Below are 12660 nucleotides of genomic sequence, written 5' to 3'. Positions count from 1 at the left end.
GGCATTGGCGATGAAGTGGCACGACTGAGAGCTCCGGTGGAGGGGGACCGAGAGGGGCCTCGTCATCCCCAACGCCGATGCGGGGCGTTCTCACCGCTGCTGCTGAGAAGGCCCCCTTGGCTTCGGCCAGGATCCAGGCAGCCACCCGGAGCGACTGCAGCCCTGTCTTTGTGGCCATGTCTGCTGGTCCGAGCCACCGGCACTCGTGTTTCAGGCTCCACCAGATCTCCCATCCTGGTGAGCCGCGCATTGACGAGGCGCCTCTCCATGCCTGGGGTGGCGGTGGTGGATGGCAGCTTTGTCTGTGGGTTCCTGAGGATCGGTTCGAAGACCAGATCCTCGGCCGATCGCGGCTGGTTAAGCCTCCTGACGGCAGTGGGAGGCCCTGCAGCTCCATGTAGAATAGTTGTTTGGAGCACTGCAGACCCCCCAGCTGTTTCAGGAGGAAGGAGGCCGTGTTCCTCTCTCTCCCCGTGTCCATCTCTCTCTCCCCGTGTCCCTCTCTCTCTCCCCGTGTCCCTCTCTCTCCCCGTGTCCCTCTCTCTCTCCCCGTGTCCCTCTCTCTCTCCCCGTGTCCCTCTCTCTCTCCCCCGTGTCCCTCTCTCTCTCCCCGTGTCCCTCTCTCTCCCCCCGTGTCCCTCTCTCTCCCCGTGTCCCTCTCTCTCTCCCTGCGTAACTCTCGAGCTCTTCTTTCTCAGTCCCACACTGACATTAAGAGAGCACGCGTGGTATTTATAGGCGTCTGTATATTCGTGTATGAGAGAGGGGCACTGCAGAGAGACGCAAGGGAGAGAGAGGCATGGGGAGAGAGATGCAAGGAGAGAAATGCAGGGGGAGAGGGAGGCAGGGGTAGGGAGATGCAAGGAGAGAGAGACAAGGAGAGAGAGAGACGAGGGAGGGAGATGCAAGGGTAGAGGGAGACATGCGGAGAGAGAGGCATGGGGAGAGAGATGCAAGGGGACGGAGTGAGATGTGTATGAAATAGAAATATGTGCATTTTTGCATGTAGACTCATGTATACGTTATGCACATACATGATACAATATACATGCATGTGTGCACACCGACACATGCTTATATTTTGTAAACACAACACGAACACACAGGCTTGTGCACATACAAACACAACACGAACACACAGGCTTGTGTGTTCGTGATGTGTTTGTATGTGCACACATATGCAAAAAACACACAGACGCACAAAGATAAAGATCCCCCGTTTAGCACACGTGGGGGTGGGTGACCAGCACCACGCGCGGCCGCCTTTGTCTCTTAAGTGACGATGCTTACACACCACACCAGGTTACTCATTTATAGGCTGAGTCGACTTAGGTGAGGCCCAGGGACCGATTCAGATAATCGTCACTGGTGTTGGTGGCCGCGAGCGGGAATCGAACTCGGGTAGCCGGGTTCGTTGCACAGCACGCTAACTGCTACAACACGACCGCTCCCCCACACGCACACACTCACATGCACACACACACAATGTCCGCTCGACGGAGAGATGATGACACAGCTATATATACACACACACAGGCGCGCACACACACACACGCACATCAACCGTATTAACCCAGTCGGGAGGATGCATCACATAATAGACGCGCATCTCAACTCTACACACAGACATCACATATAACATGTGAAATAATAATGAATAATAATTGAGTAAATTTGGTATTGGAAGGCGCTGCCGTGTTGCACAGACATAGCCTGCGGCTTATCACAATAGTTGCTGCTGCTGCTGTGTGGTCTATACTAGGGGGTACCCCCAGTGGCAGCTGTCCCTGTGTGACTCAGGTGTTGCCGCTGTTATGCCATGCCAAGTGAGTGACTTGCTGTGGGTACTATTCTTTGTAAACAATGAATGACTGAAGTAGCCGGTTAATAGCAAAAAAGACAAAGATCCCCCATATAGCCTTAGCAGCGTGTTGGGACAAGTGCTGTTAGCGAGCATCACCTATGAAGGTCGGAACGGCACACGAGGGGGTGGGTGGCCAGCACCACGCCCGGCCGCCTTTGTCTCCCACGTGGCGATGTTTACACACCGCGCCAGCTACTCACTTGAGGCTGAGCCGAATGTCGGCCGTGAGCGGGAATCGAACTTGGGTAGCCGGGTTCATGGCGCAGTGCGCTAACCGCGACATTACCGCTCCCAACACACACGCGATATGCACACACGCGTACACCACATGCACACACATACACCACATGCATGCACACACACATACACCACATGCATGCACACACACATACACCACATGCACATACACGGGTACACAACATGAACACATATACACCACATGCATACACATATACACCACATGCACACACACATACTCCACATGCACACGCGCATACACCACATGCACACAAAGTACAGCACATGCACATACGCATACATCACGTGCGCATACACCATATGCATGCACACACACGACATGCATACACACCACATGCACACACACCACATGCACCTACACCACATGCATGCACACACACTTACACCACATGCACGCACACGTACACCACATGCGCATACACCAATTACAAGTAAACACCAGCATCCATAAATCACACGTACAGACACACACACCATGATGTGTAACATCACATACACACCACACACACACGCATGGACTAAAACACGCATGCACACTGCCATAACACACGCACAACACACAGACACGAGCATAAATCACGCATCCCAAGCACACACATACAAAGCTCCCCCGGATAGCCTTTCCAGATTTGGTGGCAATGCTGTTAGCGAGCATCACCGATTGAAAGCCAGCACGGCGCACGGGCGGGTGGGTGGTCAGAACCACGCCTGGCCGCCTTTGTTTCCCCAAAACAAACCCACATACAACGCATACACACATCATTGCCAAACACATACCCGTAACACACACATCCACACCAATGACCCACAAGCTAATTACATACACGCGCGCGCACACAAAACAAAGATAGACAAATATCCCCCGTATAGTCTTCACAGATTGTTGGGGCAAGTGCTGTTTGCGAGCACATAAGAAGGACGGCATGGCACACGGGGGGGGGGGGGGGTGGTCAGCACCACGCCTGCCCGCCTTTGTCTCCCTTGTGGCGATGTTTACGCACTGGACCGGTTCAGATAATCGTTACCGCTTATGGCCGGGAGCGAGAATTGAACCCGGGTCCGCCCGGTTTGTAGCACTAAACGCGCGACACTACCGCCAGCACCACACGTACAAAGATAAAAGATCCCCCATATAACCTTAACTGACTGTAGGGGCAAGTGCTGTTAGCGAGCACCAATGAAGGCCAGAACGGCACACGAGGGGGTGGGTGGCCAGCACCACGCCCGGCCGCCTTTGTCTCCCAAGTACTGATGTTTACACACCGCGCTAGGTTTGAATTTGTTTAGGCTGAGTCGACTTCATGTGAGGCCCAGGATCGTTTTAAATATTCACCACTGTTGTTTTGGTCGTGGGTGGGAAATTAACTTTGGTCGCTGGGTCGAAGCTCAGCGCGCTCGCTATAACCACGGGGAAATTCCACATTCCCACGGCAGAAACACGACTAGAGGAAACCCACGTTCAGAGCGCTATTGCATCTAATGTAGGCCTCGTTTTTGGATACGTTTTTTTAAAAAAGTGTGACGCTGAAGCCGACAGAAAGCGGGAATGGAGGCAATTCATCGTAATTCTGATTTTCGGAATTTTTAGAACAATTTGGAACTTGTTACCGGGATTGTTAGGACAATTTAGGATCTGTTATTGGGATTTTTAGGACATCTCGGATCTGTTATCGGGATTTTTAGGACAATTTGGGATCTGTTCTCGGAATTTTAGGACAATGTCAGATCTTATTCTTAGTTTTTTTCGGTAAAGTCACGTTGAAGAGAAACAACAAAATAACAAAATATATATAAAACAATAAAAAAAATTCTCACGACGTTTCGACCATAACTCAAACGGTCATCATCAGGTGTGTTGGTTTGCATAAATTTATTTTTAAACGGCACATTTATTTATTTATAAAAAAACGTTGGCGTCACGCGCAGCGATTTGGCAGTTTGCCCAGGACTAGTCCATCTATTTTTTTTTTTAAAGAGGAGGGGGGAGACGAATTTTTTTATAATGTATGCTGTCTGAAAGCCACTGTAAGCGTGAACAATCAATTAAGAACTGAAATGGTTTATCAAATCTTTCCAATGATTGCTAAGATAGAATCCATCTTCTCGGTTGAAATTGTCTCTGTGCTTGTATATGTGGATAGCCTCATGAACGAATCTCTCATGGAAGCCAGATGGCTTACAAAGAACCTCCTCCTCTTTAAAAAAAAATAGATGGACTAGTCCTGGGCAAACTGCCAAATCGCTGCGCGTGACGCCAACGTTTTTTATAAATAAATAAATGTGCCGTTTAAAAATAAATTTATGCAAACCAACACACCTGATGATGACCGTTTGAGTTATGGTCGAAACGTCGTGAGAATTTTTTATTGTTTTATATATATTTTGTTATTTTGTGGTTTCTCTTCAACGTGACTTTACCGAAAAAAAACTAAGAATATGAATTACTGCAGTCACGAAAGCTTTAAATCAAAATGTCAGATCTGTTTTGGGGATTTTTAGGATAATTTCGGATCTGTTTTCGGACTTTTAGGACGATTTCGAATCAGTTTTTTGGATGTTTAGGACAATTTCTGATTTTTATTGGGGATTTTTTGAATTTCAAATCTGTTCCTTGGATTTTTAGGACAATTTCAATTATATTAACTGCATTTTTATGACAGTTTCAGATCTGTTTTGGTAATTTTTCGGACAATTTCTCACTTTTTTGGGGGATTTTTAAGGACTATACCGGATCTATTATTGGGATTTTTAGGACAATTTCTGATCTGTAATCTGCATTTTTAGGACAATTTAGGATCTGTTTTTTGCATTTTTATAACAATTTCGAATCTGTTTTGGGAATTTTTAGGACAATTTCGGTTCTGTTTTGGGGATTTTTAGGTCAGTTTCGGATCGATTTTTTTAGGACAATTTCAGATCTGTTTTCTGCATTTTTAGGACAATTTCGGATCTGTTTTGGGGATTTTTAGGACGATTTCGGATCGATTTTTTAGGACAATTTCAGATTTTTTTTGTGAATTTTAAGGACAATTTCGGATCTATTATTGGTATTTTTCGGACAATTTCAGGTCTGTTTTTGGAATTTTTAGGAGAATTTCGGATTTGTTATTGGAATTTTTGGGATTATTAATGTCACCACTTTCTCGCGCCCGCAAAAGTGACGTCGACCCGACGCCACGTGGGACAATGCGCAGGTGACGTCATATATCCGGATTAATTCGGGACTTAGTCCCCATTTTTTTTCGGGGAGGAGGAATTTAATTTATTTATCACTACCAGTAACCCCGACATTCGCCACTAAAGGACTCTGACGTCGCCAAGGCGTCAGTGCCAGGAGAGGTGCACTTTGATGACCACGTGAAATTTTGAAGGCTCCGTGCTAAACAGGAAGTATCGGGACTGACCCAGGAAGTGCCATGGGGTTGACCCACTGAGATGACTACGGCAGCCGTTGAACCTTCAGTGATAACTTTCAACAGTTGGTACTGCTGCTGCACAATGCAACTACTACCACCACTGTCACTCGCTTGATTGTGGGAAAAAGCACCATATAAAGATGTTGATTTGCTAATTTTGCAATGAGAAAATCTCGAAAAGTTAATCTCCGGTGTTTAATTTCTCTCACCTTATGAAAAAAAAAGATTGACATTGACATGACTCTGCTTCTTTGTATAAACACTGTGCCTATCCTTGCTATATATAAATATATTTATCCAAGAAGATATCTTGGCTGCATTTTATTCATTGTTTTTCTTCTTCCATCATCAGGCCCTAGGCACAGTGCCTACTGTGGTCTATTGGATGATACGACCCTGGTGGGTGGGTGCATGAGTGGTTGGGTGACTGGGTGGGTGGCTGAGTGAGTGGGTGGCTGGGTGAGTGAGTCGATGAGTGAGTGGGTGGCTGGGTGAGTGAGTGGGTGGGTGAGTGAGTGGGTGGCTGGGTGAGTGAGTCGGTGGCTGAGTGAGTGAGTGGGTGAGTGAGCAGGTGGCTGGGTGAGTGGGTGGGTGAGTGAGTGGGTGGCTGGGTGAGTGAGTGGGTGGCTGGGTGAGTGAGTGGGTGGCTGGGTGAGTGAGTGGGTGAGTAGGTGGCTAGGTGAGTGAGTGGGTTACTGAGTGGGTGAGTGAGTGGGTGAGTGAGTGGGTGGGTGGCTGGATGAGTGAGTGGGTGAGTGAGTGGGTGGCTGGGTGAGTGGGTGAGTGAGTGGGTGGCTGGGTGAGTGAGTGGGTGGCTGGGTGAGTGAGTGGGTGAGTGAGTGGGTGAGTGGGTGAGTGAGTGAGTGGGTGAGTGAGTGGGTGGGTGGCTGGATGAATGAGTGGGTGGGTGAGTGAGTGGGTGGTTGGGTGAGTGGGTGAGTGGGTGGCTGGGTGAGTGAGTGGGTGAGTGGGTGGGTGGCTGGGTAATTGAGTGGGTGGCTGGGTGAGTGAGTGGGTGAGTGGGTGGCTGGGTGAGTGAGTGGGTGGCTGGGTGAGTGAGTGGGTGGCTGGGTGAGTGGGTGAGTGAGTGAGTAGGTGGCTGGGTGAGTGGGTGGGTGAGTGAGTGGGTGGCTGGGTGAGTGAGTGGGTGGCTGGGTGAGTGAGTGGGTGAGTGGGTAGGTCGCTGGGTGAGTGAGTGTGTTAGTGAGTGGGTGGGTGGCTGGATGAGTGAGTGGGTGAACGAGTGGGTGGTTGGGTGAGTGGATGAGTGAGTGGGTGGCTGGGTAAGTGAGTGGGTGAGTGGGTGGCTGGGTGAGTGAGTGGGTGAGTGAGTGGGTGAGTGAGTGGGTGGGTGAGTGAGTGGGTGAGTGGCTGGATGAGTGAGTGGGTGGGTGAGTGGGTGGTTGGGTGAGTGAATGGGTGGCTGGGTAAGTGAGTGGGTGAGTGGGTGGCTGGGTGAGTAGGTGAGTGAGTGGGTGAGTGAGTGGTTGGGTGAGTGAGTGGGTGGCTGGGTGAGTAAGTGGGTTAGTGAGTGGGTGAGTGAGTGGTTGGGTGAGTGAGTGGGTGAGTGAGTGGCTGGATGAGTGAGTGGGTGAGTGAGTGAGTGGGTGGTTGGGTAAGTGAGTGAGTGAGTGGGTGGCTGGGTGAGTGGGTGAGTGAGTAGGTTGCTGGATGAGTGAGTGCGTGGCTGGGTGAGTGAGTGGGTGCGTGAGTGGGTGGCTGGGTGAGTGAGTGGGTGGCTGGGTGAGTGAGTGGGCCCTAGGCACACTGCCTACTGTGGCTTATTGGATAATACTGCGCTGGCACGACCTCCACATTGGGCATCGTCGAGCTCCTGCACATCTTCGCTGATGCCCTTGAGTAGTACGATGCCAATGTGGAATAGCAGAGTTCGTGCACAGCATGTTCACGTCCGTGGAACCATGTTGCCCTCTACTGGTGAGGTGAGTGTAGTGTGTGTGGTTGGGAGCGGGAGTGCAGCGGTTAGCGCGCTGGGCTACGCACCTGGCGACTCGATTTCAATTCCCGCTCGCGCCCAACACCAATGGCGATTATCTTAACCGGTCCTGGGCCTCCTGTAGATCGAATAAGCCTCAAATAAGTACCTGGTGAGGTGTATAACATAGCCACTCGGTTAGACAAAGACGGCCAGGCGTAGTGTTGGCCACCCTCCCGCTTGTGTGCTGTACCAGCCTTCATAGGTGCTCGCTCACAGCATTTGCCCCAAAAGCATGTTAAGGCTACATGCGTAATCTTTGTCTTTATGCGTGTGTATATTTTGTTTACACGTTCTTTGTACGGCGGTAACGAAACATAATTCTCAACACATTCATCAATAACATCGTGGCCGGTGTCCGACGTTTTGGACAATGCACCTTCTGCACAGCATTCTGGCCTCTGCGTTACACAAGTCGCAGTCACGCGTGTGTGATAAGTCACGCGTGTGTGATAAGTCACTAGTTATAATGACGAGTTATATGAATGGTCACTACAGGCACGCCTAATGGTTACGCCAGTTGCAGTCGTCACAAGCGATGTTAATAGTCACGCGTACTCGTCACGAGTAATGGTCACCAGCCATGGACATGGGGTTGCCAACCCTCCTGTATTGTCTGGAACTCTCTGCAGGGATTGGTATACATCTTCCGGTGAATATTGAAAGAAATCCTAGACATTTGAATGATTTGGGAATTTAAATGAAAAAAAATAATTCATTAAAAAAAATTCTCCCCGGAAAAGTCTCAAGGTTGGCAACCCCACGTGAACACTTTCCATAGACACGCACACACGTGTGTGTGTGTGGTACAGCGGCCACTCACTCCCACTCCTTGCGGCGCGCCTTGGGGGTGCTGCGCGCTTTGTGCGCCTCGTGCGCTCGGATGATGTCGTGCGGGTCCAGCACCGCGCATCGCCGTCGGGGGGCCACGGGCGCGGTGCCCGGGCCACCGCCCGCCCCCTCCTCCACCTCCGCTGGTGGGGGGGGGCTCTCCTCCCCGCCTGCAACGTCCCCCGAGCCCGAGCCGGAGCCAGATCCTGCCGAGCCGTTCCCAAATCCACGCGGACGAACGGCACCGCCACCGGCGCCGGCCGCTGAGCCGTGGCTGGGCACGAGGAACTGACCCGCGATGAAGCTGCCGCCGTGCTGAGCCAACGTGAGGCCCGCCACTCCGCCCATCCCCTGGCAGGGTCCCAGTCCATGCCACGGCCGCCGACTCGGAGTCTCGGGTTCGCATTCCCACACAGTCACCTCGACGCACGCCACGGCGGTTCCGTCGCCCGACGTCGTCATCATCCTTCTCGTCCTCGCGTCTCGTGGTGGTGATGGAGTGATGGCGTTTGTGTCTGTAGGGTAGGTGTGTGCAGGTGTCTGATTTGTGTGTGTGCGACTATATGTGCGTCTCTTTGCACGCGTGTGTGAGGAGCGGCAGTGTAGTGGTTAGCGCGCTGCACTGCGAACCCGGCTACCAGAGTTAGATTCTCGCCCACCTGTCACGATTAGCTCAACCGGTGCTCGGCCTCTCCTAGGTCGACTCAGCCTCAAATGAGTACCTGCTGCGCTGTGTAAACATCGCCACAAGGGAGACAAAGACGGCCGGGCGTGGTGCTGGTCACCCCTTGTGTCCCGTGCCGGTCTTCATTGGTGATATTCGCTAACGGCCATTGCCACAAAAAGCTGGTAAGGCTACCCGTGGGATCTTTGTTTTCTGTGTAACAGTATTTGCCTGTTTAATTCGAGGTGAGGGAGCGGTGGCGCAGTGGTTAGCGCCCTCCACTTTCAACCTGGGCTACCTGAAGCTAACATCAGTGGCCAGCGCGGTGACGTATAGCCAACAACCCCCTTGATAGACAATCAAGGAGTGGTGAGGCCCTCATCCAGCAGTGGATTGGCAAAGGGTCTGTAAATATATAAATGTGTATGACTTGATGATTTTATTTTTAGAACGATAATCTGATGGGCTTGCTACTGACTTCCCCCGTTAATCGACAGGTGGCAATACTGCACCACCACCACTAAAACCACAACCACAGTGGTCGATGTATGTTAAACTTCTTTCGCACCGTACGTAGCCAACCGTGCTAATCGGCGGTGCAGGGGAAGGACAACAAACTGATGCTAGCCAACTATGGGCCTTCGTCAGAAATTATTATTCTTGTTTAGCAGGTAGAGGGTAGTGCACGAAAGGACTGCCCCCCTCGCTCCCAATTTCAAATATCGAGCAACAGAGAGAGAGGGGGGGAGATTAATTTATGATGATTTAGTTTATGATAATTATGTTGTGAATTCGAGTTGTTTTTTAAAATGTATTCAGCCCTAATTTCTCCCTTAAGCTTTTGCTTCGTTTGATATTTACCTGGCAACCACCACCACCATCACCACCATCACCACCATCACCACCACCACAGCCACCAGCAGCAGCAACAATCAGCCTTCGTCTACCACCTCCCTCTCCAGTCCTGCGTCTGGGAGAGACAAAGTTGGACAGTCCGCAAGATACAAGCTCCCAAGTTCGATCCCGGGTAGGTGCTCTCAGCAGACATCCGGCCTTCACGTTCATGCCACCACCACGCCGCCAGTGGTCAGTCGAAGAATCGGCCAGGACCCTGCGATCGATGCTGACGCTGATGCGAGCGAATGGCGAGCGAACGTCCGAAAGATTATAAATCCAGCATGTCTCGTTGTTGGTGGTGGTTGTGGTAATGTATCTGTAGCGAGCCCTCCACACTTCACCTGGCTGCTTCAGAGTGCACCTAGCCTGGCACAAGCGGCTGTTGTTGTTGGTGGTGTTTTGTTGTGGAGGGAACGGTGGGGCAGTCGTCAGCGTACTGCGATACAAACCCGGCGGCCCGAGTTAGATCTCCGCTCACGAACAAATGAGTGGCGAATATTTGAATCGATCCTCGGCCCTCCCTTAGGTCGACTCAGCCTTTAAGATCAGTACCTGGTGGAGCTGTGCATAAACATTAGCACCGGGGAAACAAAGGCGGCCGGGCGTGGCGTGATGCTAGCGACCCGTCGTCCCCTCGTGTGCCGTACTGGTCAAAATAGGCAGGTGCTTGCGAACAGCACTTGCCCCAATAGTCCTTTAGAGGCTATATGGGGGATCTTTGACTTTTTGTTGTTGTGATAGCACTGCAAATAGGACGGCTTTGTCTATGTATATTTTCGAATTTGTGTGTTTTTGTGTCCTTGTGCTTCTGAACGCGTGCGTCTTCAATTCCAGGGCTCATCAGGGTTGGGGGTTATTTTTTTCTGTTGCTAAATTGTCGTTGACGATGTTGCTGTTGTTGTGGTGGTTAAGATAGCGCAGCGAGTAGGACAGGTAAAGCAGATTATTTCCCTCGGGGTGATAATTCAGTCTTGCGCGCACGTGCTCCCCTATTGTGACGCAATCCGTGTGTCACGTGGGCAAGGGTGGGGTGGTGGGGGGAGTCGATTGCCTCTTGCGCGGATAAATAATCAACCGTGGCTGGACTCGTGATGAGGAAGTGGGTCCCGTGATGATGTTCACAATTTGTAACGAAGCTGAAACGAGAGAAGAAGAGAAGACACGGCGGTGAGACATCGTCCATCAGCCACAAAGACAAAGATGCCGTCCCTCAAACCCCATCCGTATAGTTTCTAACAGACTGTTAGGGCAAGTGCTGTTAGCGCAAGTGCTGTTAGCGAGTAACAGCAGCAGCACCACCTATTAAGACCGGCCACCATCATCATCACCGCACCACCACCGCCCTATCAACCTCAACAGTGATCACAACCTCAATAATTCGCGTGGAGGAGGTTGTCACCAGATAGACGAGCAGAGTGCGTGTCTATTAAACATATAATAGTGACTTGTGCGTATTGTGTTCAACACCCGATAGACCCGCCTCGGCGCTCGGTGTCTCATGAGCACTGTCAAGCTTGCTGCAATCGACCAATGCTGGCCAACCACCAGCATCAATCGATTGTCATCATCGTCATCATCATCGTCAGATGATAAGTATTGAGCGGGAATGCCAATCATCAATGTGTTGAAATAATGATTGCAATAATTATCCATCATCATCACCCTTGTCATATAACCGTCAAAATCAACATAATTGGGTGGTAGCGCATTGGTGACACGAGTGCATCACAGCAAGAACCACATGAGTTTAATTCCAGACACGGGAGCGCCTGTGTTTGTGGAGTTCTCTCTCCCCCTGTCCTGCGCGGGTTTCCTCCGGGGGTCTCCAGATTTCCTCCCAAAATATCTCACGGCGCGTAGATGTTAACTCTCTCGCCTGGTATGCAGGAGGTCGTGGGTTCCATCCCAACCCTGACGTCTGCTGTATATTTGGAGTTTGCGTGTCTCTATCTCTCTCCGTGGTCGCGTGGATTTTTCTCCGGGTCCTCCGGGTTTTCCCTCCACATTCAGAATCGACATCACAACGCGTTTAGAGTCTTTGGCTGCCGTAAATTTCCACACGATGATGATGATGATAAGCCACTTCGTTGAGCTATCATGTGGCCATGTCGCTTTTGGAAAAAACTAGAGCTATATAGCTCAGTGTGTCTGACCTGGTAAAATATAAAGTTTTGTTTAGTTTACAAGGTCACTGGTATTGAACCAAAACATCTCAACAAGTAAAAGCATTCAATTGCGATCACACAGCAGCAGCAATATCGCCCCTCCCTCCCACCAGTCCGAAAAGTTGGCAGGACCCTCCTGAAAATTAGTCCTGAGACTCAGTGAGGCTTGATGAACGAGCAGAATAATCATCATCATCATCCTCAGTAACAGCAGCAGCAGTCAAGTTATCAGCAGCGGCAACTACAATACAATCATCATCATCATGATCATCATCAGCAGTAGCAATAGACGCATCATCAGCAACAATAGCATCAGCGGTAATACAACACCATCGTGTCATCAGCAGCGGCGACTAGAGTAAAATGATCAGCCAACATCGTCAACAGCAGCAGCATGCACAGTCGTCGTCATCGTCGTCATCAGGAGCAGCAGCAACAACAACAGCATAGCGATCAACAGCTGTAGCATCCACGGCATATCCATCATTAGCAACACCGCAGAGACGCCCGGTCATGAGCTGACCGGCGTGATCAGCGAGTGTGAAGTTAATTTGGGTCTTGTCTCTTCA

At 50.6% G+C, this 12660-nt stretch overlaps 1 protein-coding gene across 1 annotated transcript in view; it reads right to left on the bottom strand.

Annotated features, from left to right (window-relative positions):
• The window catches only part of LOC116955429 (voltage-dependent P/Q-type calcium channel subunit alpha-1A), a 164574-nt gene that overhangs the window by 142104 nt on the left and 9810 nt on the right, over positions 1-12660 (bottom strand). Inside the window, exon 3 of the mRNA XM_076052955.1 lies at positions 8358-11062. Within this exon, the coding sequence (XP_075909070.1) occupies positions 8358-8830 (473 nt within the window). The 5' untranslated portion in view covers positions 8831-11062. The remainder of the gene's footprint in view (positions 1-8357; positions 11063-12660) is intronic.

This window comes from Petromyzon marinus, chromosome 59 (genome assembly GCF_048934315.1).
Source record: "Petromyzon marinus isolate PM22_M1 ecotype Great Lakes invasive population chromosome 59, UKy_Petmar_22M1.pri1.0, whole genome shotgun sequence".
Taxonomy (NCBI): Eukaryota; Metazoa; Chordata; class Hyperoartia; order Petromyzontiformes; family Petromyzontidae; genus Petromyzon; species Petromyzon marinus.
The sequence above is the reverse complement of the archived record's forward strand: the minus strand, read 5'-3'. Positions and strand labels throughout refer to the sequence as shown.